Source organism: Melospiza melodia, assembly GCF_035770615.1.
Source record: "Melospiza melodia melodia isolate bMelMel2 chromosome 17 unlocalized genomic scaffold, bMelMel2.pri SUPER_17_unloc_1, whole genome shotgun sequence".
Classification (NCBI taxonomy): domain Eukaryota; kingdom Metazoa; phylum Chordata; class Aves; order Passeriformes; family Passerellidae; genus Melospiza; species Melospiza melodia.
In genome coordinates, this window is record NW_026948502.1 from 1,279,066 (window position 1) to 1,303,997 (window position 24,932).

Here is a 24,932-nt window from a genome sequence, read left to right on the forward strand (position 1 = left end):
ATTCCACCCCGAAATCCAAGGAATCGGACAAACCCACCCCAAAACCCAACAAACTGGACAAATCTATTCCAAAACTCATCCCAAAACCCAACAAATTGGACAAACCCACCCCAAAACACAACAAACTGGACAATTCCACCCCGAAATCCAAGGAATGGGACAAACTCACCTCAAAATCCAGGGAATTGGACAATTCCACCCCAAAACTCCTCGCGTTTGGACAAACCCGCCCCAAAACCCCAAAAAATCTGCGAATTCCAGCCCAAAATCCCACCTTGAGCAGCTTCTCCTTCTTCTTCCTCCACTCGTCCCACTCGTTGACGATGCGGCCCCAGAGGATCCAGGTGTCCTCCTCCAGGTGGCTCAGGTTGGACGAGGCCGACGAGCTGGAGACCAGCGAGGAGCCGCTGCCGCGCCGCGAGCCGTTCACCGAGCGCAGCGACTTGGAGTCGGCCTCCAGCAGCCTGGGCAGGGAGGAAATGGGCAAAAATCACCCAAAATGGGCACAAAATGGGCACAGAATGGGCACAGAGGAGGTGGGAGGGACACAGAACTGACCTGGAGAGAGGGACCCAAAACTGATTCAAAAATGACCCAAAAGGGACCCAAAATGTGCCCAGAGGAGGTGGGAGTGACCCAAACCTGACCTGGAGAGAGGGACCCAAAACTGGGCACAAAATGGGCACAGAATGGGCACAGAGGAAGTGGGAGGGACACAAAACTGACCTGGAGAGAGGGACCCAAAACTGATTAAAAATGACCAAAAACTGACCCAAAATGTGCCCAGAGGAGGTGGGAGTGACCCAAATGTAACCTGGAGAGAGGGACCCAAAACTGGGCACAAACTGGGCACAAAATGGATCTAAACTGGGCACAAAATGGGCACAAAATGGGCACAGAGCAGGTGGGAGTGACACAAAACTGACCTGGAGAGAGGGACCCAAAACAGAACCAAAACTGATCCAAAAATGACCCAAAAGGGACCCAGAATTGACCCAAAATGTGCCCAAAGGAGGTGGGAGTGACCCAAACCTGAGTCGCCCAAAACTCACCCAAAATGGGCACAAAATGGGCACAGAGGAGGTGGGAGGGACCCAAAACAGAACCAAAACTGACCCAGAACTGACCCAAAACTGACTCAGAAGTGACCCAAAATGTGCCCAAAGGAGGTGGGAGTGACCCAAACCTGACCTGGAGAGAGGGACCCAAAACTGGGCACAAAATGGGCACAGAATGGGCACAGAATGGGCACAAAATGGGCACAGAGCAGCTGGCAGGGGCACAAGGAGCGAGGAGCCGCTGCCGCCCCCAGAGCCGTTCACCGAGCGCAGCGACTTGGAGTCGGCCTCCAGCAGCCTGGGCAGGGAGAAACCGGGCAGAAGTCACCCAAAATGGGCATAAAATGGGCACAGAATGGGCACAGAGCAGGTGGGAGGGACACAAAACTGACCTGGAGAGAGGGGCCCAAAACTGATTCAAAAATGACCCAAAAGGGACCCAAAATGTGCCCAGAGGAGCTGGGAGTGACCCAAACCTGACCTGGAGAGAGGAACCCAAAACTCACCCAAAATGGGCACAAAATGGATCTAAACTGGGCACAAAATGGGCACAGAATGGGCACAGAGCAGGTGGGAGGGACACAAAACTGACCTGGAGAGAGGGACCCAAAAATGACCCAAAAGGGACCCAAAATGTGCCCAGAGGAGGTGGGAGTGACCCAAACCTGACCTGGAGAGAGGGACCCAAAACTGGGCACAAACTGGGCACAAAATGGGCACAAAATGGGCACAGAGCAGGTGGCAGGGGCACAAGGAGCGAGGAGCCGCTGCCGCACCGCGAGCCGTTCACCGAGCGCAGCGACTTGGAGTCGGCCTCCAGCAGCCTGGGCAGGGAGGAAATGGGCAAAAATCACCCAAAATGGGCACAGAATGGGCACAGAATGGGCACAGAATGGGCACAGAGGAGGTGAGAGTGTCACAAAACTGACCTGGAGAGAGGGACCCAAAACTGATTCAAAAATGACCAAAAACTGACCCAAAATGTGCCCAAAGATGGTTGGAGTGACCCAAATCTAACCTGGAGAGAGGGACCCAAAACTGGGCACAAAATGGGCACAGAATGGGCACAGAATGGGCACAAAATGGGCACAGAGCAGGTGGCAGGGGCACAAGGAGCGAGGAGCCGCTGCCGCGCCGCGAGCCGTTCACCGAGCGCAGCGACTTGGAGTCGGCCTCCAGCAGCCTGGGCAGGGAGAAACCGGGCAGAAATCACCCAAAATGGGCATAAAATGGGCACAGAATGGGCACAGAGGAAGTGGGAGGGACACAAAACTGACCTGGAGAGAGGGACCCAAAACTGATTCAAAATGACCAAAAACTGACCCAAAATGTGCCCAGAGGAGCTGGGAGTGACCCAAATGTAACCTGGAGAGAGGGACCCAAAACTGGGCACAAACTGGGCACAAAATGGATCTAAACTGGGCACAAAATGGGCACAAAATGGGCACAGAGCAGGTGGGAGTGACACAAAACTGACCTGGAGAGAGGGACCCAAAACAGAACCAAAACTGATCCAAAAATGACCCAAAAGGGACCCAGAATTGACCCAAAATGTGCCCAAAGGAGGTGGGAGTGACCCAAACCTGAGTCGCCCAAAACTCACCCAAAATGGGCACAAAATGGGCACAGAGGAGGTGGGAGGGACCCAAAACAGAACCAAAACTGACCCAGAACTGACCCAAAACTGACTCAGAAGTGACCCAAAATGTGCCCAAAGGAGGTGGGAGTGACCCAAACCTGACCTGGAGAGAGGGACCCAAAACTGGGCACAAAATGGGCACAGAATGGGCACAGAATGGGCACAAAATGGGCACAGAGCAGCTGGCAGGGGCACAAGGAGCGAGGAGCCGCTGCCGCCCCCAGAGCCGTTCACCGAGCGCAGCGACTTGGAGTCGGCCTCCAGCAGCCTGGGCAGGGAGAAACCGGGCAGAAGTCACCCAAAATGGGCATAAAATGGGCACAGAATGGGCACAGAGCAGGTGGGAGGGACACAAAACTGACCTGGAGAGAGGGGCCCAAAACTGATTCAAAAATGACCCAAAAGGGACCCAAAATGTGCCCAGAGGAGCTGGGAGTGACCCAAACCTGACCTGGAGAGAGGGACCCAAAACTGGGCACAAAATGGGCACAAAATGGGCACAGAGGAAGTGGGAGGGACACAAAACTGACCTGGAGAGAGGGACCCAAAACTGATTAAAAATGACCAAAAACTGACCCAAAATGTGCCCAGAGGAGGTGGGAGTGACCCAAACCTGACCTGGAGAGAGGGACCCAAAACTGGGCACAAAATGGGCACAAAATGGATCTAAACTGGGCACAAAATGGGCACAGAATGGGCACAGAGCAGGTGGGAGGGACACAAAACTGACCTGGAGAGAGGGACCCAAAAATGACCCAAAAGGGACCCAAAATGTGCCCAGAGGAGGTGGGAGTGACCCAAACCTGACCTGGAGAGAGGGACCCAAAACTGGGCACAAAATGGGCACAAAATGGGCACAGAGGAAGTGGGAGGGACACAAAACTGACCTGGAGAGAGGGACCCAAAACTGATCCAAAAATGACCAAAAACTGACCCAAAATGTGCCCAGAGGAGGTGGGAGTGACCCAAACCTGACCTGGAGAGAGGGACCCAAAACTGGGCACAAAATGGGCACAAAATGGATCTAAACTCACCCAAAATGGGCACAAAATGGGCACAGAGGAGGTGGGAGTGACACAAAACTGACCTGGAGAGAGGGACCCAAAACTGGGCACAAACTGGGCACAAAATGGGCACAGAATGGGCACAAAATGGGCACAAAATGGGCACAGAATGGGCACAGAATGGGCACAGAGCAGGTGGGAGTGACACAAACCTGACCTGGAGAGAAGGACCCAAAACAGAACCAAAACTGATCCAAAAATGACCCAAAAGGGACCCAAAATGTGCCCAGAGGAGGTGGGAGTGACCCAAAAATGGAGATATTCCACTCAAAAATGGAAATATTCCACCCAAAAATGGAAATATTCCCCCTAAAAATGGAAATATTCTCTCCAAAAATGGAAATATTCCTCCCAAAAATGGAAATATTCCACACAAAAATGGAAATATTCCACACAAAACTGGAAATATTCCCCCAAAACCACTCCAAAAATGGAAATATTCCACACAAAATGACTCCAAAAATGGAGATATTACCCAGAACCACTCCAAAAATGGAAATATTCCACCCAAAAATGGAGATATTCCACCCAAAAATGGAGATAATAACCCCAAAACCACTCCAAAAAGGGAAATATTGTCCCAAAACCACCCCAAAAATGGAAATATTTTCCCCCAAAAATGGAGATATTGTCCCCAAAACCACTCCAAAATTGGAAATATTGTCCTAAAAACCCACTCCAAAAATGGAGATATTCCCTCTAAAACCAATGCAAACACGGAAATATTGTCCTCAAAACCACCCCAAAAATGGAAATATTCCCTCTAAAAAAATCAAAAAATGGAGATATTACCCCAAAACCACTCCAAAAATGGAAATATTGTCCCCAAAACCACTCCAAAAATGGAGATATTGTCTCCAAAAATGGAAATATTGTCCCCAAAACCACCCCAAAAATGGAAATATTGTCCCAAAACCACTCCAAAAATGGAAATATTGTCCCAAAACCACTCCAAAAATGGAAATATTGTCCCCAAAACCACTCCAAAAATGGAAATATTGTCCCCAAACCACTCCAAAAACGGAAATATTGTCCCCAAAAATGGAAATATTGTCCCCAAAACCACCCCAAAAATGGAAATATTGTCCCCAAAACCAAACCAAAAATGGAAATATTATCCCCAAAAATTGAAATATTGTCCCCAAAACCACTCCAAAAATGGAAATATTGTCCCAAAACCACTCCAAAAATGGAAATATTGTCTCCAAAAATGGAAATATTGTCCCCAAAACCACCCCAAAAATGGAAATATTGTCCCAAAACCACTCCAAAAATGGAAATATTGTCCCCAAAAATGGAAATATTGTCCCCAAACCACCCCAAAAATGGAAATATTGTCCCTAAACCACTCCAAAAATGGAAATATTGTCCCCAAAAATGGAAATATTGTCCCCAAAACCACTCCAAAAATGGAAATATTGTCCCAAAACCACTCCAAAAATGGAAATATTGTCCCCAAAAATGGAAATATTGTCCCCAAAACCACCCCAAAAATGGAAATATTGTCCCAAAACCTCTCCAAAAATGGAAATATTGTCCCCAAAACCACCCCAAAAATGGAGATATTGTCCCAAAACCTCTCCAAAAATGGAAATATTGTCCCAAAACCACCCCAAAAATGGAAATATTGTCCCCAAAAATGGAAATATTGTCCCAAAACCACCCCAAAAATGGAAATATTGTCCCCAAACCTCTCCAAAAATGGAAATATTTCCCCCCAAAAATGGAGCCATTGCCCCAATCTGACACGGAATGGATTTCAATCCCATTTTCAGCCCAAATGAAGGCAGAAATCAATAAAATTCAGTTTGATTTCTCACCGGTTCTGCTCCTCCAGCTTGGCCAGCAGCTGCAGCATTGCCAAAAATGGAGATATTACCCCAAAACCACCCCAAAAATGGAAATATTGTCTCCAAAAATGGAAATATTGTCCCCAAAACCACTCCAAAAATGGAAATATTGTCCCCAAAAATGGAGATATTGTCCCCAAACCACTCCAAAAATGGAAATATTGTCTCCAAAAATGGAGATATTGTCCCCAAAACCACCCCAAAAATGGAAATATTGTCTCCAAAAATGGAGATATTGTCCCAAAACCACTCCAAAAATGGAAATATTTCCCCCCAAAAATGGAAATATTGTCCCAAAACCTCTCCAAAAATGGAAATATTGTCCCAAAACCGCTCCAAAAATGGAAATATTGTCCCCAAAAATGGAAATATTGTCCCCAAAACCACCCCAAAAATGGAAATATTGTCCTAAAAACCCACTCCAAAAATGGAGATATTCCCTCTAAAACCAATCCAAACACGGAAATATTGTCCTCAAAACCACTCCAAAAATGGAAATATTGTCCCCAAAACCACCCCAAAAATGGAAATATTGTCCCCAAAACCAAACCAAAAATGGAAATATTATCCCCAAAAATGGAAATATTGTCCCAAAACCTCTCCAAAAATGGAAATATTGTCCCCAAAAATGGAAATATTGTCCCCAAAACCACTCCAAAAATGGAAATATTGTCCCAAAACCACCCCAAAAATGGAAATATTCCACCCAAAACCACCCCAAAAATGGAGATATTATCCCCAAAACCACCCCAAAAATGGAAATATTGTCCCAAAACCACTCCAAAAATGGAGATATTATCCCCAAAACCACTCCAAAAATGGAAATATTGACCCAAAAACCACTCCAAAAATGGAGATATTACCCCAAAACCACTCCAAAAATGGAAATATTGTCTCCAAAAATGGAAATATTGTCCCCAAAACCACTCCAAAAATGGAAATATTGTCCCCAAACCACTCCAAAAATGGAAATATTCCATCCAAAATGACTCCAAAAATGGAAATATTGTCCCAAAAATGGAAATATTGTCCCCAAACCACTCCAAAAATGGAGATATTGTCTCCAAAAATGCAAATATTGTCCCCAAAACCACCCCAAAAATGGAAATATTTCCCCCCAAAAATGGAGCCATTGTCCCCAACTCACACGGAATGGATTTCCATCCCGTTTTTCCCCAATAAAAGCAGAAATTGGTAAATTCAGTTTGATTTCTCACCGGTTCTGCTCCTCCAGCTTGGCCAGCAGCTCGCGCTCGTCCGGGCTCAGCGCCTGCGGCTCCGCCCTCGGGGACCCCGCGGGGCCCTCGGGGGACGCCATGGCCCTACCTGCGGATAACGCACGGTCACGGATAACGCACGGTCAGGGAGTAACGCACGGGCAGGAAATAACGCATGGGCAGGGGATAACGCACGGGCAGGGATAACACACGGGCAGGGATAACACACGGGCAGGGATAACACACGGGCAGGGGATAACGCACGGGCAGGGATAACACACGGGCAGGGATAACACACGGGCAGGGGATAACGCACGGGCAGGGATAACGCACGGGCAGGGGATAACGCACGGGCAGGGGATAACGCACAGGCAGGGAATAACGCACGGGCAGGGAATAACGCACGGGCAGGGAATAACGCACGGGCAGGGGATAACGCACGGGCAGGGGATAACGCACGGGCAGGGAATAACGCACGGGCAGGGGATAACGCACGGTCAGGGAATAACGCACGGGCAGGGAATAACGCACGGGCAGGAAATAACGCACGGGCAGGGGATAACGCACGGTCAGGGATAACACACGGGCAGGAAATAACGCACGGGCAGGGGATAACGCACGGTCAGGGATAACACACGGGCAGGAAATAACGCACGGGCAGGGGATAACGCACGGGCAGGGAATAACGCACGGGCAGGGGATAACGCACGGGCAGGGATAACGCACGGTCAGGAATAACGCACGGTCAGGGATAACGCACGGGCAGGGAATAATGCACGGTCAGGACAAAAGGCACGGTCAGGGGATAACGCACGGACAGGGAATAAAGCACGGGCAGAGACAAAAGTCACATTTTGGTACCAAAATTCACATTTCAGTATCAGAAATTCACACTGGATATCAAAAATTCACATTTCAGTATCAGAAATTCACATTTTGGTACCAAAACTCACATTTAGGAACAGAAATTCACGTTTTGGTACAAAATTCACATTTACGAACAGAAATTCACATTTAGGTATCCGAAATTCACATTTTGGTATCAGAAATTCCCATTGTGGCACTGGAAATTCACATTTCGGAACAAAATTCCCATTTTGGTACCAAAATTCACATTTAGGTATCAGAAATTCCCATTTTGGTACAAAATTCACATTTTGGGATCAAAAGTCACATTTTGGTATCAGAAATTCAAATTTCAGCAACAAAAATTCACATTGGGTATTAGAAATTCACATTTCAGTATCAAAAATTCACTTTGGGTATTAGAAATTCACATTTCAGTATCAAAAATTCACTTTGGGTATTAGAAATTCAAATTTCAGCAGCAAAAATTCCCATTGGACCCTTCTAAACCCTGCATTTTGGTCCCAAAAATTCCCATTGGAGCCTGAAAATTCCCATTTCAGAGCACAAATTCCAATTTTAGCATCCAACGTTCCCATTGCAGCCTTCAACATCCTGCGTTTCGGTCCCAAAAATTCCCATTCAGCATCAGAAATTCTGATTTCGGAAGCAAAAATTCCAATTTTGGCATCAGAAATTCACATTGCGGCCTTACAAATCCTGGGTTTGGGCGCCAAAAATTCACATTTCAGCATCAGAAATTCAGATTTCGGAAGCAAAAATTCCGATTTTGGCAGCAAAAGTTCCCATGGCAGCACCAAAGTTCTCCGGTTCAGCCCAAAAATTCCCATTGCAGCAGCAAAAATTCCCAGTGCAGCCTTCAGAAAATTCACATTTGGGTGCCAAAAATTCCCATTGCAGCCTTCAGAAAATTCACATTTCAGTGCCAAAAATTCCCATTGCAGCATCAAAAATTCACATTTTTGTGCTAAAAATTCCCATTGCAGCATCAAAAAATTCACATTTTGATGCCAAAAATTCCCATTGCAGCCTTCAGAAAATTCACATTTCGGTGCCAAAAATTCCCATTTTGGTATCAAAAATTGATATTTCAGAGCAAAAATTCCCATTGTGGCACCGAAATTCCCATTTTGGCATCAGAAATTCCCATTTTGCCTCAAAACTCCACGTTCGGTACCAAACGTTCACGTCTCGCTCTCAGAAATTCGCGTTTGCAGAAGCAAAAATTTCAATTTTGGCAGCAAAAATTCCCATTGCAGCCTTAAAAATCCGGCACTTCAGCCCCCAAAAATTCCCATTTCAGCAGCAAAAATTCAAATTTCAGCATCAAAAATTCACATTTCAGCAGGAAAATCCGACATTATTTCACATTTCAGCCACCAAATCACCTCAAAAATTCACATTTTAGCTCAAAAATGCAACATTATTTCACATTTCAGCTTGAAAATCCAACATTATTTCACATTTCAGCCCCAAATCCTTCATTTCACCGGAAAAATTCACATTTCAGCACAAAAATCCAACATTATTTCACATTTCAGCCCCAAAATCACCTCAAAAATTCACATTTCAGCTCGAAAATTCAACATTATTTCACATTTCAGCCCCAAAATCCCCCATTTCATTCCCAAAATTTGAGATTTCACCCCAAAATGTCCCATTTGTGACCCAATTTTTCATATTTCAGCCCCAAATTCCCACATTTCATTCCCAAATTGGACTTTTTGGCCTCCAAATCCCACATTGCAACCCCAAAACCCCCAAAAAAGCCAAACCCCTAAAAAAACCCTTAAAAAAAAAAAACATAAAGGGGAGTTTGACCCCAAAAAATCAAAAAAAAAACCCAAACCCCCCCCCAAAAAAACCCAAAAAACCCCAAAAAAAACCAAAACCCCCAAAAATAGGGGGGTCAGACCAAGACCCCCCCCAAAATGGGGTGACCCCAAATCCCCCAACAGAAGTGGATCAATCCAAACCCCTAAAATGGGGGGGACCCCAAACCCCACAAAGGGGGGTCAGGCCAAAAAAACCCAAAAATGGGGGGACCCCAAACCCCCTAAAATGGGGGTGACCTCTCAAAAATGGGGGGACCCCAAACCCTCAAAAATGGGGTGACCCCTCAAAAATGGGGTGACCCCAAATTCCCTAAAATGGGGGTGACCCCAAACCCTCAAAAATGGGGTGACCCCTTAAAAATGGGGTGACCCAAACCCTCAAAAATGGGGCGACCCCAAAGCCCCTAAAATGGGGGTGACCCCTTAAAAATGGGGTGACCCAAACCCCCTAAAATGAGTGACCCCAAACCCCCTAAAATGGGGGTGACCCCTTAAAAATGGGGTGACCCAAACCCTCAAAAATGGGGTGACCCCAAACCCCCTAAAATGGGGTGACCCAAACCCCCTAAAATGAGTGACCCCAAACCCCCTCAAATGGGGGTGACCCCTTAAAAATGGGGTGACCCCAAATTCCCTAAAATGGGGGTGAGCCCAAACCCCCTAAAATGGGGGTGACCCCTTAAAAATGGGGTGAGCCCAAACCCCCTAAAAAAGGGGTGACCCCAAATTCCCTAAAATGAGTGACCCAAACCCCCTAAAATGGGGGTGATCCCTTAAAAATGGGTGACCCAAACCCCCTAAAATGAGGGGACCCCAAACCCCCTAAAATGGGGGTGACCCCTTAAAAATGGGGTGACCCCAAATTCCCTAAAATGGGGGTGAGCCCAAACCCCCTAAAATGGGGGTGACCCCTTAAAAATGGGGTGACCCCAAACCCCCTAAAAAAGGAGTGACCCCAAATTCCCTAAAATGAGTGACCCCAAACCCCCTAAAATGGGGGTGATCCCTTAAAAATGGGGTGACCCAAACCCCCTAAAATGAGGGGACCCCAAACCCCCTAAAATGGGGGTGACCCCTTAAAAATGGGATGACCCCAAATTCCCTAAAATGAGGACCCCAAATCCCTAAAATGGGGGTGACCCCTTAAAAATGGGGTGACCCAAACCCCCTAAAATGGGGGGGACCCCAAACCCCCTAAAATGGGGGTGACCCCTTAAAAATGGGGTGACCCAAACCCCCTAAAATGGGGGTGACTCCAATCCCCCTAAAATGAGGTGACCCCAAGCCTGCTCAAAAATGGGGTGACCCCAATTCCTCCCTAAAAATGGGGTGACCCCAAACCCCCTCACAAAGGGGGGTCACCCCAAATCCCCTAAAATGGGGGAACCCCAAATCTCCCCACAAAGGGGGGGTCATTCAAAAACCCCTCAAAAATGGGGTGACCTCAAACCCCCTCACAAAATGGGGTGAGCTTCAATCCCCTAAAAAATGGGGTGATCCCAACACCCCAAAAATGGGGGTGACCCCAAAACCCCTCACAAAGGGGGTGACCCCAAAAACCCTCAAAAATGGGGGGACCTCAAATCCCCCCAAATTGGTGTGACCCCAAAGCCCCTCACAAAGAGGGGTCACCCCAAATCCCCTAAAGTGGGGGGACCCCAAACCTCCCCACAAAGGGGGGGATCATTCAAAAACCCCTCAAGAATGGGGTGATCCCAAACCCCCTAAAACGGAGGTGACCCCAAACCTTCAAAACTGGGGTGACCTCAAACCCCCCCTAAAAACGGAGTCAATCCAAATCCTCTCAAAGGGGGGTGACCCCAAAACTGGGAGCGACTCCAACGCCCCCCCCAGAAAAATGGGGTGACCCCAAACCCCCTCACAAAGGGGGGGTCACCCCAAAACCCCTCAAAGGGGGGTGACCCCAAACCCCCTCACAAAGGGGGGTGATCCCAAACCCCTCACAAAGAGCGGTGATCCCAAACCCCCCTCAGAGCTGTTCCCCCCCTCACACAAAAAAGGCGGGAACCTCCTCACCCCATTGGGGGGTCGCCTCCATTTTCCCCTCAGGGGGGCGATGCCCCGCCCCCCACCGCCCTCATCCCTGAGGGGGGAACCCTCCATTGTTCAATGACAGCTCCCGCACGGCCCCCCCGGCCCCTCGTACCTGCGGTCCGTGGCCATGGCGACCCCCGGCCGCCCTCCCGGGGGGGCTCCGCGCCGCTCCCCTCTCACCGGGAGCCCCGCGCCCGCCGCCATCGCGGAGCCGCCGCCGCCGCCCCGGCCGGCACTGACTGACAGCGGGCAAGCAGCGCGTCAACCAGCGCTCGAGTTCCGCGTCTGGGACCGCCCACCTGCAGCGTCTTCGCCAATCACGATAAGGAGCTGCAATGACAAGCCCCGCCTGCCGCTCCTCTAACCAATGGAATTACGCATTTGTGTTGATGGGCGGGGCGGTTATCCAATGAAAGCCAAGGAGGGGCTCGGCGCCCACACCCCCGTGAGAAGCGGTGGGAAGAGGTGTGGGAGCGGCGAATGGAAGGCTCAGGTGCGGAGCGCTGGGAAGCGGTGTGAGAACCGAGGCTCAAGTGCGGATGATTGATGGGTAAAACAGCCAATCAACTGCCGCGTCTGGCTTGGAGTGGCACCTGGCTGACAGGACAGGACAATAAGCCCCGCCGCTGCACCTGAAAGCTTGGGTGTGATTGACATGAGTCTCAGCCAATTGTAGAGCAAAAACTGCTGAGACAGCCAATGGAAGAGAGGGTACGAGGCGGAGTCCCGCCCTCCAGCTCCTGGCGCTGGCCCCGCCCTCCTAGGGAGAGTCGAAGCTTCTATTGGCCAATAGCAATGATTGACAGGCGTCTGTTCCAATGGGGCGTCGAGGAGCTGTGTGCGGAGGGGGAGCGGCGCCATTGGAGACCTCAGGGATGGGGGAGAGCGGGGATAGGGATCAGTCGGGGATGGAGTGAGGATCGCTCCTTCCCTCAGGGGATCTGGAATGAGTTGAGGGGATCCCTCATTCCCTCAGGGATCTGGCGTGAGGGGATCCCTCATTCCCTCAGGGATCTGGGCTGAGGGGATCCCTCATTCCCTCAGGGATCAGGAATGGGGTGAGGGGATCCCCATTCCCTCAGGGATCTGGGGTGAGGAGATCCCTCGTTCCCTCAGGGATCTGGATATGGGAGTGACCAGGAATGGGCTGAGGGGATCCCTCATTCCCTCAGGGATCTGGGGTGAGGAGATCCCTCGTTCCCTCAGGGATCTGGATATGGGAGTGACCAGGAATGGGCTGAGGGGATCCCTCATTCCCTCAGGGATCAGGAATGGGCTGAGGGGATCCCTCATTCCCTCGGGGATCAGGAATGGGGTGAGGGGATCCCCCATTCCCTCAGGGATCTGGGGTGAGGAGATCCCTCGTTCCCTCAGGGATCTGGATATGGGAGTGACCAGGAATGGGCTGAGGGGATCCCTCATTCCCTCAGAAATCAGGAATGGGCTGAGGGGATCCCTCATTCCCTCGGGGATCAGGAATGGGGTGAGGGGATCCCTCATTCCCTCAGGGATCTGGGGTGAGGAGATCCCTCGTTCCCTCAGGGATCTGGATATGGGAGTGACCAGGAATGGGCTGAGGGGATCCCTCATTCCCTCAGAAATCAGGAATGGGCTGAGGGGATCCCTCATTCCCTCAGAAATCAGGAATGGGCTGAGGGGATCCCTCATTCCCTCAGGGATCAGGAATGAGGTGAGGGGATCCCTCATTCCCTCAGGGATCAGGAATGGGCTGAGGGGATCACTCATTCCCTCAGGGATCTGGGAACGCCCAGGGATGGGGTTTGGGGATCCCTGTTCACACAGAATGGGAATTTTCCTCCAAATATCAGGAATTTCACCACCTGTCCTTGTTCTTAACAGCAAAAGTTCTCTTTTCTGTCTCACATGTGGCACATCCCAGCTCTTCCCAACCGATTCTCTTTTCCAGGCTCCATTCCCTTCATCTCTTGATTCTTCTTTATTTTGCTTTCTTTCCAGAAATTTCCAGAAATTCCTGCCAAACCGCATCCTGGTGCACTGGATTTTCCGGTCAAGCACAAGGATGACCACTGGAAGTCGCCTAAGTGCCTCATTTTTGGGATAAAATACTCCCAAAAAATTCAAAATTTAGGATTTTTTGGTTGAATCACCCTTCAAAATCAGCTTTTTACTCCTCCAGCCCCTTTTTTTTTTCCCACAAAAAGTTCAAAATCCTCCTCCACGGGCTCTGGGTTGGTGCTTAAAATCTACCCTGGCACTGGAAAATTCCCTTTTCCCCCTCACGTTCCCTGCACTTTCCCCTCTCATATTTCCCTTTTTCCCCTCACGTTTCTCACATTTTCCCCTCACATTTCCCACCCTTTTCCTTCACATTTCCTACCATTTCCCCTTACATTTCCCTCACTTTTTCCCCTCACATTTTCAACTTTTTCACCTCACCTTTCCCACCCTTTTCCCCTCAGCTTTCCCGCTCATTTTCCCTCACATCCTGCCCTTTCCCCTCACATTTCCACCATTTCCCCCTCACATTTCCCGCCCTTTTTCCACTCATATTTTCCTTTTTCCCCTCACATTTCTCACCTTTCCCCCCTTTTCCCCAACTTTTTAACCTCACATTTCCCACCCTTTCCCCCTCACATTTCCTGCCCTTTCCCCTTCATATTTCCCAACTTTTTCACCTCACCTTTCCCACCCTTTTCCTCTCAGCTTTCCCTCTCATTTCCCCTGAAGTTTTCTGCCCTTTTTCCTCTCATGTCTCCCACCCTTTCCCCTTCACGTTTCCTACAATTTCCCCTCACATTTCCCACCCTTTCCCCCTCACGTTTCCCTGTCTTTCCCCCTCACATTTTCTGTCCTTTTTCCCCTCACATTTCCCACCATTTTCCCTCACATTTCCTGCCCTTTCCCCCTCACATTGCCCACCCTTTTCTCCCTCATATTTCCCTTTCCCCCTCACATTTCCCGCCCTTTTCCCCCTCATGTTTCTCACCTTTTCCCCCTCACATTTCCCTTTTCCCCTCACATATCCCAACTTTTTCACCTCACATTTCCCACCATTTTCCCCCCTCAATTTTCTCCCTTTTCCCAACTTTTTCACCTCACATTTGCCCCCTTTTCCCCCTCATCTTTCCCTTTTTCCCCTCATGTTTCCAGCCCTTTCCCCCCTCACATTTCCAGCCCTTTTCCCCCTCATATTTCCCGCTCTTTTCCCCTCGCCTTTCCCACCATTTTCCCCTCACATTTCCCACAATTTTCCCCTCATGTTTTCCACTCCTTTCCCCCTCATGTTTCCCACCCTTTTTCTCATCACCTTTCCCAACTTTTCCCTCTCACATTTCCTGCCTTTTCCCCCTCATGTTTCTCACCTTTTCCCCTCACATTTCCCCTTTTCCCCTCACATATCCAACTTTTTCACCTCACATTTCCCACCCTTTTTCCCCTCAATTTTCTCACCTTTTCCCCCTTTTCCCAACTTTTTCACCTCACATTTGCCCCCCTTTTCCCCTCATCTTTCCCTTTTTCCCCTCACCTTTCCCACCCTTTCCCCCTCACATTTCCCAACTTTTCCGCTTCATGTTTCCCGCCCTTTCCCCCCTCACATTTTCCAAATTTTCCCCTCCTAATATTTCCCTTTTCCCCCCTCACATTTCCCACCTTTTCCCCCTCACATTTCCCACCCTTTTCCCCCTCACGTTTCCCGCCCTTTTCCCTTCACATTTCTCACCTTTTCCCCTCACATTTTTTATCGATTGCTAATGAAATAAATGACTCTGGCAATTAAGTGACGAATAAATGAATATTAAGACAAAGTTTATTGATACATAATTATGTTATTGTCATTTACACGTCCTGTGTTCTCCCCACAATCCCCTCCCCCTGGTTTTCCTGAGTTCGTCCTTTTGCTGTCATTTTGTTAAGGTTTCATTCACCTTTTGAAAAATAAAAACATTTTCCAGGTGAGCAGGTGTCTCTCAAAAATCCCTTAAAAAATCAGGATTTTTTTGCACAAATCCCTTTAAAAAATTGGAATTTTTGGCACAAATCCCTTTTAAAATTGGGATTTTTTTTTTTGCAGGCTTTTTTAGGCACAAATCCCTATGAAAAGGGGATTTTTTTGTGGAATTTTTGGTGCAAATCCCTTAAAAAATTGGGACTTTTTTGCACAAATCCATTAAAGAAATGGGGATTTTTTGCTGGATATTTTGCACAAATCCCTTTAAAAAAATCTGAATTTTGGTGACAAATCTCATTAAAAAATCAGATTTTTTTTCACAAATCCCTTCTTAAAAAATCGCGATTTTTTTGTGCGATTTTCTTCACAGATACCTTAAAAAAATCGGGATTTTTGGGGGGATTTTTGGCACCAATCCCTTAGCAAACCTGTGATTTTTGCGGGATTTTTCGCCCCTAACCCCCCTAAAAATGGAATTTCAGCAGCGGTTGTGTCTCTGGTAGATCCAGGGCTGCGGTTAAAATTGAATTTAAATTGAATTTAACATCGGTTTGCTCTCTGGCAGATCCAGGGCCGCGGTAAAATTGAATTTAAATGGAATTTAAATGGAATTTAAATGGAATTTAACACCGGTTGTGTCTCTGGCAGATCCAGGGCTGCGGTTAAAATTGAATTTAAATTGAATTTAAATTGAATTTAACACCAGTTGTGTCTCTGGCAGATCCAGGGCCGCGGCTAAAATTGAATTTAATTGAATTTAAATTGAATTTAAATTGAATTTACCACTGGTTGTGTCTCTGGCAGATCCAGGGCCGTGGTAAAATGGAATTTCAATGGAATTGAAATGTAATTTAAAGGAATTTAACACGGTTTGCTCTCTGGCAGATCCAGGCCCGCGGTAAAATTGAATTTAAATGGAATTTAACTGGAATTTAGCACCGGTTTGCTCTCTGGCAGATCCAGCCCTGAGGTAAAATGGAATTTAAATTGAATTAAATGGAATTTAAGTGGAATTTAGCACCGGTTTGCCCTCATGCAGATCCAGCCCCGCGGTAAAACTGAATTTAAACTGAATTTAAACTGAATTTAAACTGAATTTAGCACCGGTTGTGTCTCTGGCAGATCCAGCCCCGCGGTAAAATGGAATTTCAATGGAATTTCAATGGAATTTCAATGAATTTAGCAGCGGTTTGCTCTCTGGCAGATCCAGCCCCGCGGTAAAATGGAATTTAAATGGAATTTAGATGGAATTTAAATTGAATTTAAACTGAATTAACACCGGTTGTGTCTCTGGCAGATCCAGGCCCGCAGTTAAAATGGAATTTAAATGGAATTGAAATGGAATTTAGATGGAATTTCAATGGAATTTAACTGGAATTTAAAGGAATTTAACACCGGTTGTGTCTCTGGCAGATCCAGCCCCGCAGTTAAAATTGAATTTCAATGGAATTTAAAGGATTTAGCACTGGTTGTGTCTCTGGCAGATCCAGGCCCACGGTAAAATGGAATTTCAATGGAATTTCAATGCAATTGAAAATGGAATTTAAAGGAATTAACAGCGGTTGTGTCTCTGGCAGATCCAGGCCCGCGGTAAAATTGAATTGAAATGGAATTTAAACTGAATTTAAATGGAATTTAAAGGAATTAACACCAGTTTGCCCTCATGCAGATCCAGCCCCCTGGTAAAATTGAATTTAAACTGAATTTAAATGGAATTTAACTGGAATTAACACCAGTTTGCCCTCATGCAGATCCAGCCCCGCGGTAAAATGGAATTTAAATGGAATTTCAATGTAATTTAACTGGAATTAACACCACTTTGCCCTCATGCAGATCCAGCCCCGCGGCTAAAATTGAATTTAAATTGAATTTAACACCGGTTTGCTCTCTGGCAGATCCAGGCCTGCGGTAAAATTGAATTTAAATTGAATTTAAATGGAATTTAAATGGAATTAACACCAGTTTGCCCTCATGCAGATCCAGGCCTGCGGTAAAATTGAATTTAAATTGAATTTAAATGGAATTTAAATGGAATTAACACCAGTTTGCCCTCATGCAGATCCAGAGCCGCGGCTAAAATTGAATTTAAAATGAATTTAACTGGAATTTAAGTTGAATTAACACCAGTTTGCCCTCATGCAGATCCAGCCCCGCGGTAAAATGGAATTTAAATGGAATTTCAATTGAATGTAAATTGAATTTAAGTTGAATTTAACACCAGTTTGCCCTCATGCAGATCCAGCCCCGCGGTAAAACTGAATTTAAACTGAATTTAAATGGAATTTAAAGGAATTAACACCAGTTTGCCCTCATGCAGATCCAGCCCCGCGGTAAAACTGAATTTAAATTGAATTTAAATGGAATTTAAATGGAATTAACACCAGTTTGCCCTCATGCAGATCCAGGGCCGCGGCTAAAATTGAATTTAAATTGAATTTAACTGGAATTTAAATGAATTTAGCACCAGTTTGCCCTCATGCAGATCCAGCCCCGCGGTAAAACTGAATTTAAACTTAATTTAAACGGAATTTAAAGGAATTAACACCAGTTTGCCCTCATGCAGATCCAGGGCCGCGGCTAAAATTGAATTTAAATTGAATTTAACTGGAATTTAAGTTGAATTAACACCAGTTTGCCCTCATGCAGATCCAGCCCCGCGGTAAAATGGAATTTAAATGGAATTTCAATGGAATGTAAATTGAATTTAAGTTGAATTTAACACCAGTTTGCCCTCATGCAGATCCAGCCCCGCGGTAAAACTGAATTTAAACTGAATTTAAATGGAATTTAAATGGAATTAACACCAGTTTGCCCTCATGCAGATCCAGGGCCGCGGCTAAAATTGAATTTAAATTGAATTTAACTGGAATTTAAATGAATTTAGCACCAGTTTGCCCTCATGCAGATCCAGGGCCGCGGCTCCGCGCAGGCCGCGCTCACCCAGCGCCCCTCAGGGCCCAGAGCGCCGCAGCCGCCCCGGCCCCGCCGCTCCTCCCGCAGCCACGCGTCCCAAAAGCTGCAAAAAAAACACAAAAAAATTCAAATTTCAGCACCCAAACTGCCCCAAAAGGGCACAAGGAAAAGCGAGGCACGAAAATACCCCCAGAGAATCGGCACAAAAGAACAAAGGAAGCGGCTCGGGAGGGGAAAATGAGGCGGGAAATGCGATTTGTCTGAGGGGAAAGTGGAAGGAAAATCAGATTTTGGGTTTTTTCTGAGGGGAAAATGGAATGAAAATTGGATTTTGGATTTTTTCTGAGGGGAAAATGGAAGGAAAATTGGATTTTGGTTTTTTTTTTTTTCAGGTAAAAATGGAATGAAAATTGGATTTATGGGGTTTTTATTCATTGTAATGATTTTTATCTTTTTTAATCACTCAATTGGAATAAAAATTGGATTTATGGGGTTTTTTTCCAGGTAAAAATGGAATGAAAATTGGATTTTGGATTTTTTCCATGGGGAAAATGGAATGAAAATTTTTGGATTTTGGATTTTAACCAAAATTGGGATTTAATTTTCCCCAAAATTGGGATTTTTTTTTACCCTAAAACTGAGGAATTTTGACTGGAAGTTGGGATTTTTACAAAAAAAAAAATCTGATTTTTTTAAACTAAAAATCAGAAATTTTTTTTAGTAAAAATTGTGAATTTTTTGCCCCAGAAAATCAGATTTTTTCCCCCCAAAATTGGGATTTTTTCCTAAACTCAGTTTTTTTATCAGAAGTCAGAATTTTTTACTCCAAATTTAATTTCTTAAACGAAAATCAGGAATTTCCCCCCCCCCATCCCCAAAAAAATCAGGAAAAATCAGGAATTTTTTACTGAAAAATCAGATTTTTTTGCCCAAAATTGGGGTTTTTTGGCCAAAAATTGTGGGTTTTTTCCCAAAAATCAGATTTTTCCCCTAAATTCAAATTTTTTAACCAAAATTGGGATTTTTTTTGCCCAAAATTTGGATTTTTACATGAATTTGGGCTCCTCGCCGGTGACCCAGCGCCATTTCCCCGTCTGCTCGGTGTCCCTCAGCCCCAGCCAGTAGGAGCTGCTGCGGTTGCTGTGCTCCAGCAGGAAAAGCTGCAAAAATGACAAAAAATTCAACAAAAACCACCAGAAAATCCCCCCCAAATGAAAGAAAATCCACCCCAAAAAATCCTCCCAAAAAACCCCAAAAAATCACCAAAAAATCCCCCCAAAATCAAAGGAAATCTCCCAAAAATCCTCCCCAAAAATCCCCCAAAATTTAAAGAAAATCCCCCAAAAATCCCCTGAAATTTCAAAGCAATCCCTCCCCAAATGCCCCAAAATTTAAAGAAAATCTCCCCAAAAATCCCCAAAATTTAAAGAGAATCCCCCAAAAATTTAAAGAAAATCCCCCAAAATTTAAAGAAAATCACTAAAAAAATCCCCCAAAAATCCCAAAAATTTAAAGAACCCCCCCCCGAAATCCCCCAAGAATTTAAAGAAAATCCCCCAAAATATAAAGAAAATCACTAAAAAAATCCCCCCCAAATCCCCAAAATTTAAAGAAAATGCCCCCAGATATCCCAAAAAATTTCAAGAAAATCCCTCAAAAAATGCCCAGAAATTTACGGAAAATCCCCAAAAATTTAAGGAAAATCACCCAAAATTTAAAGAAAATCACTAAAAAATCCCCCAAAATCCCAAAAATTTAAAGAAACCCACTCCCCCCCAGAAATCCCCAAAAATTTAAAGAAAATGCCCCCAAAAATCCCCAAAATTTAAAGAGAATCCCCCTAAAAATTAAAGAAAAACTCCCAAAATCCTCCCCGAAAACCCACATTGGGGATTGATTGGGGATTTGGGATTGGGGATTGGAGATGGATTTGGGATTTGGGATTTGGGATCGGAGATGGATTTGGGATTTGGGATTGGGATTTGGGATTGGGATGGAGTTGGGATCTGGGATTTGGGATCAGGGATTGGGGATTGATTTGGGATTTGGGATCTGGGATGGATCTGGGATTTGGGATTTGGGATTTGGGATCGGGGATTGGTTTGGGATTTGGGATGGAGTTGGGATTTGGGATTTGGGATTGGGATGGGGATGGAGTTGGGATTTGGGATCTGGGATCAGGGATTTGGGATCGGGGATGGATTTGGGATTTGGGATTGGGGATTTGGGATTGGGGATTTGGGATTGGGATGGATTTGGGATTGGGATGGATTGGGGATTTGGGATTTGGATTGGGATGGATTTGGGATTGGGGATTTGGGATTTGGGATTGGGGATTGGGATGGATTTGGGATCTGGGATCGGGGATTGGAGATGGATTTGGGATTTGGGATTGGGATGGAATGGGGATTTGGGATCGAGTTGGGATTTGGGATTTGGGATCGGGGATGGATTTGGGATCTGGGATTTGGGATCGGGGATTGGGATGGATCTGGGATTGGGGATTTGGGATTTGGGATTGGGATGGATTTGGGATTTGGGATTTGGGATTGGGGATTTGGGATTGGGGTGGATTTGGGATTTGGGATCGGAGATTGATTTGGGATTTGGGATTTGGGATTGGGATGGATTTGGGATCGGGGATTGATTTGGGATTTGGGATTTGGGATTGATTTGGGATTCAGGATTTGGGATTTGGGACTGCTTTGGGATTGGGGAACAGGGATTGGGGATTGCTTTGGGATTGGGGATCAGGGATTTGGGATTGGGGATGGATTTGGGATTGGAGATCAGGGATTTGGGATTGGGGATCAGGGATTGGGGATTGGGAATCAGGGATTTGGGATTGGGGATCAGGGATTTGGGATCTGTGATTTCTGATCAGGGATTTGGGACTGGGGATTGATTTGTGATTTGGGATTCTTTTAGGATTGGGGACCTGGGATTTGGGATTGGGGATCAATTTGAGATTCAGGATTTGGGATTGGGGATCGGGGATTTGGATTGGTGATTGATTCGGGATTTGGAATTTGGGGTTGGGATTGATTTGGGATTTGGGATCAGGGATTTGGGATTTGGGTTTGGGATCCAGGATGGATTTGGAATTGGGATCGGGGATCTGGGATTGAGGATTTGGGGTTGGGGATTGATTTGGGATTTGGGATCAGGGATTCAGGATTTGGGGTTTGCGATCCAGGATGGATTTGGGAATTGGGATCGGGGATCTGGGATTGAGGATTTGGGATCTGTTTGGGACCAGGATCCGTGACGTGGCACCCCCGTGCCCCCAGACCTGCTCGTCCTCGTCGCTGACCACGGCCAGGTGCGCGCCCAGGTCGGCGCAGGCGTTGTGGGCACGGCCCAGCTCAGAGCGTCCCGCGAGAAGGAGAACAGCAGAGAGAGCGGTGAGGGAGCCAGCCCGGGCTGCAGGGCCGCGAGCTGCCCAGGGCCCGGCACAGCTGGGCTGGAAAATACCCAAAAATGGGGAATTAAATATAGAAATATACAGAGAAATCTGGGAATTTATCCAGGGATTTATCCAGGGAACAGTGAGAGCGGTGAGGGAGCCAGCCCGGGCTGCAGGGCCGCGAGCTGCCCAGGGCCCGGCACAGCTGGGCTGGAAAATACCCAAAAATGGGAAATTAAATATAGAAATATACAGGGAAATCTGGGAATTTATCCAGGGATTTATCCAGGGAACAGTGAGAGCGGTGAGGGAGCCAGCCCGGGCTGCAGGGCCGCGAGCTGCCCAGGGCACGGCACAGCTGGGCTGGGGAAAAACACCCAAAAATGGGAAATTGAATATGGGAAATCTGGGAAATCTGGGAATTTATCCAGGGATTTATCCAGGGAACAGCGGGAGCCGTGAGGGAGCCAGCCCGGGCTGCAGGGCCGCGAGCTGCCCAGGGCCCGGCACAGCTGGGCTGGGGAAAAACACCCAAAAATGGGGAATTAAATATGGGAAATCTGGGAATTTATCCAGGGATTTATCCAGGGAACAGCGAGAGCGGTGAGGGAGCCAGCCCGGGCTGCAGGGCCGCGAGCTGCCCAGGGCCCGGCACAGCTGGGCTGGGGAAAAACACCCAAAAATGGGAAATTAAATATAGAAATATACAGGAAATTATCCTGGAATTATCCAGGGAACAGCGGGAGCCGTGAGGGAGCCAGCCCGGGCTGCAGGGCCGCGAGCTGCCCAGGGCCCGGCACAGCTGGGCTGGGGGAGAAACACCCAAAAATGGGAAATTATCCATGGAAATATCCTAAAATATCCGGGAAATCTGGGAATTTATGCAGGGATTTATACAGGAATTTATGCAGGAATTTATACAGGGATTTATACAGGAATTTATACAGGAATTTATACAGGAATTTATAAAGGGATTTATACAGGGATTTATACAGGGATTTATACAGGGATTTATACAGGAATTTATACAGGAATTTATACAGGAATTTATACAGGGATTTATACAGGGATTTATACAGGAATTTATACAGGGATTTATACAGGGAAATCTGGGAATTTATACAGGAATTTATACAGGGATTTATACAGGGATTTATACAGGGATTTATACAGGAATTTATACAGGGATTTATACAGGGATTTATACAGGAATTTATACAGGAATTTATACAGGAATTTATACAGGGATTTATACAGGAATTTATACAGGGATTTATACAGGGATTTATACAGGAATTTATACAGGGATTTATACAGGGATTTATACAGGGATTTATACAGGAATTTATACAGGGATTTATACAGGGAAATCTGGAATTTATCCAGGGATTTATACAGGAATTTATACAGGGATTTATACAGGGATTTATACAGGGATTTATACAGGGATTTATACAGGGAAATCTGGGAATTTATACAGGAATTTATACAGGAATTTATACAGGAATTTATGCAGGGATTTATACAGGAATTTATACAGGGATTTATACAGGAATTTATAAAGGAATTTATACAGGGATTTATACAGGAATTTATACAGGAATTTATACAGGAATTTACACAGGAATTTATACAGGGATTTATCCAGGGATTTATACAGGGATTTATACAGGAATTTATACAGGAATTTATTCAGGGATTTTTGGGATTTTTAAATTATTTTTGCGCGATTTTTAAAAATTTTCTTGATATTTTGGGCCATTTGTTGTTGTTGTTGTTGGGCATTTTTTGGGGATTTTCAAATTATTTTGGGGGATTTTTAGTTTTTTTTTTATTACTTTGGGTAGATTTGTAAGGTTTTTTTTATTATTTTGGGCGATTTTTTCATTGGGGGTTTTTTGGGATGTCTTTTTGGAATTTTGGTATTTTTGGAGGGAATTTTTTTTTCCTTTTTTGGGCTTTTCAAATTTTGGGGGGATTGTTGGGAAATTTTGGGGAACTTTTGGAATTTTGGGGGCAAATTGTCAGGAAATTTTTGAGAATTTTTGAGCATTTTTTAATTTTTGGGAGATTTTGGGATTTTTGGGAGGATTTGGGGAATTTTGGGGGAAATTTGGGGGAATTTTTGGAAATTTTTGGGGAATTTTTTGGGGGATTTGGGGGGAATTTTTTGGGAATTTTTGGTGGGAGATTTTGGGAATTCTTGGGAATTTTGGGTGGGAGATTTTGGGAAATTTGGGGGAAATTTTATGGGGGAAATTTTGGGGGGAAATTTTGGGGAATTTTTGGGGAACCTTTTGGGGGATTTGGGGGGAATTTTTGGGGAATTTTTGGGGGAATTTTGGGGAATTGTTTGGGAATTTTTGGGGAATTTTTTGGGAATTTTTGGGGGGATTTTGGGGAATTTTTGGGGAATTTTTGTGGAATTTTGGGAGGGATTTTGGGGAATTTTTGGGGAATTTTTTGGGAAATTTTTGGGAATTTTTGGGGGGGGTAATTTTTGGGGGAATTTTTGGAGGGAATTTTGGGAATTTTTGGGGATTTTGGGGGTAATTTTTGGGGAATTTTTTGAGGGGATTTTGGGAATTTTTGGGGGAATTTTGGGGGGGATTTGGGGGAATTTTTGGGGAATTTTGGGGGAATTTTGGGGACTTTGGAGCGGATTTGGTGGAATTTTTGGGGGATTTTGGGGGAATTTTTGCGGGGGTTTTGGGAATTTTTGGGGAATTTTTTGGGGAATTTTTTGAGGGAATTTTGGGAAATTTTGAGGGAATTTTTGGGGGGATTTTGGGAATTTTTGGGGGGATTTGGGGGAATTTGTGGGGGAATTTTTGGGGGAATTTTTGGGGGATTTTGGGGGAATTTTTGGGGGGATTTGGGGGAATTTCTGGGGGGATTTTTGGAATTTCTGGGCTGCTGTCGTTACCTGCCAGCTCCTGCTGCTCCAGTTGGTGCTGCCGGATCCCGAAATGGAGCCGGGTCTGATCCTGCTGCACTGCACCCACCAGTACGGACCAGTATGGACCAGTACGGACCAGTACGGACCAGTATGGACCAGTACGGACCAGTATAAACCAGTACGGACTGGTACGGACCA

At 46.0% G+C, this 24,932-nt stretch overlaps 1 protein-coding gene and 2 long non-coding RNA genes across 4 annotated transcripts in view; all 3 read right to left on the minus strand.

The window, feature by feature from the left end:
- Positions 1–466, minus strand: part of EVI5L (ecotropic viral integration site 5 like) — a gene marked incomplete at its 5' end in the record, with an annotated part of 46,483 nt that extends 46,017 nt beyond the window's left edge. The window contains 1 exon segment of the mRNA XM_063181878.1: positions 275–466. Within this exon segment, the coding sequence (XP_063037948.1) occupies positions 275–466 (192 nt within the window).
- A 1,716-nt stretch (positions 467–2,182) lies between these two features.
- On the minus strand, positions 2,183–11,782 carry LOC134432977 (uncharacterized). 2 transcript variants are annotated; one of them, XR_010031450.1, is made up of 3 exons: positions 11,698–11,782; positions 6,829–6,937; positions 2,183–2,241 (listed from the first exon to the last, which is right to left on the minus strand). It is a non-coding gene; the product is annotated as an uncharacterized LOC134432977 (long non-coding RNA). The 2 variants fall into 2 exon arrangements; XR_010031449.1 differs by lacking the exon at positions 2,183–2,241 and adding an exon at positions 2,903–2,965.
- Positions 11,783–18,480: 6,698 nt separating this feature from the next.
- Positions 18,481–21,792, minus strand: LOC134433018 (uncharacterized). The gene is made up of 3 exons (XR_010031456.1): positions 21,722–21,792; positions 19,480–19,589; positions 18,481–18,532 (listed from the first exon to the last, which is right to left on the minus strand). It is a non-coding gene; the product is annotated as an uncharacterized LOC134433018 (long non-coding RNA).
- Between the last annotated feature and the right edge of the window lie 3,140 nt (positions 21,793–24,932).